Source organism: Penaeus monodon, chromosome 30 (genome assembly GCF_015228065.2).
Source record: "Penaeus monodon isolate SGIC_2016 chromosome 30, NSTDA_Pmon_1, whole genome shotgun sequence".
NCBI lineage: Eukaryota > Metazoa > Arthropoda > Malacostraca > Decapoda > Penaeidae > Penaeus > Penaeus monodon.
The window spans coordinates 22,156,449-22,156,787 of NC_051415.1; the positions used below are offsets into that span (position 1 = coordinate 22,156,449).

At 34.8% G+C, this 339-nt stretch overlaps 1 protein-coding gene across 2 annotated transcripts in view; it reads left to right on the forward strand.

Moving 5' to 3' along the window:
* Window positions 1–339, forward strand: part of LOC119592632 (arginine--tRNA ligase, cytoplasmic-like) — a 19,098-nt gene that overhangs the window by 17,210 nt on the left and 1,549 nt on the right. For both annotated transcript variants that reach the window (XM_037941527.1, XM_037941529.1), the window contains exon 11: window positions 102–267. In XM_037941527.1, the coding sequence (XP_037797455.1) occupies window positions 102–267 (166 nt within the window). The remainder of the gene's footprint in view (window positions 1–101; window positions 268–339) is intronic.

The window sequence follows — 339 nt, forward strand, 5'->3', positions numbered from 1 at the left end:
CCTTATGGTTAATCAACCATGCATATGGTTGATTAAAGTTGGGTATATACTCCAGATTTAAAGCTTCATATTTACAAACGTATATTTTGCATTATTTGTAGGTGATACAGTTCGTTTGATTGATTTGCTTAACGAGGGTCTCCAGAGGTCTGAAGAGAAGCTGAAAGAGAAGGATCGACATACAGTTCTTACCCCAGAAGAGTTTGAAAAGGCTCGTGATGCTGTTGCTTATGGTTGCATTAAATATGCTGACTTGTGCCATGACAGGTAAAATGACCATACTAACAAATATTTTTCAAGTGAATAGAAATTACCATTTTTGTAATATTCATTTCATAC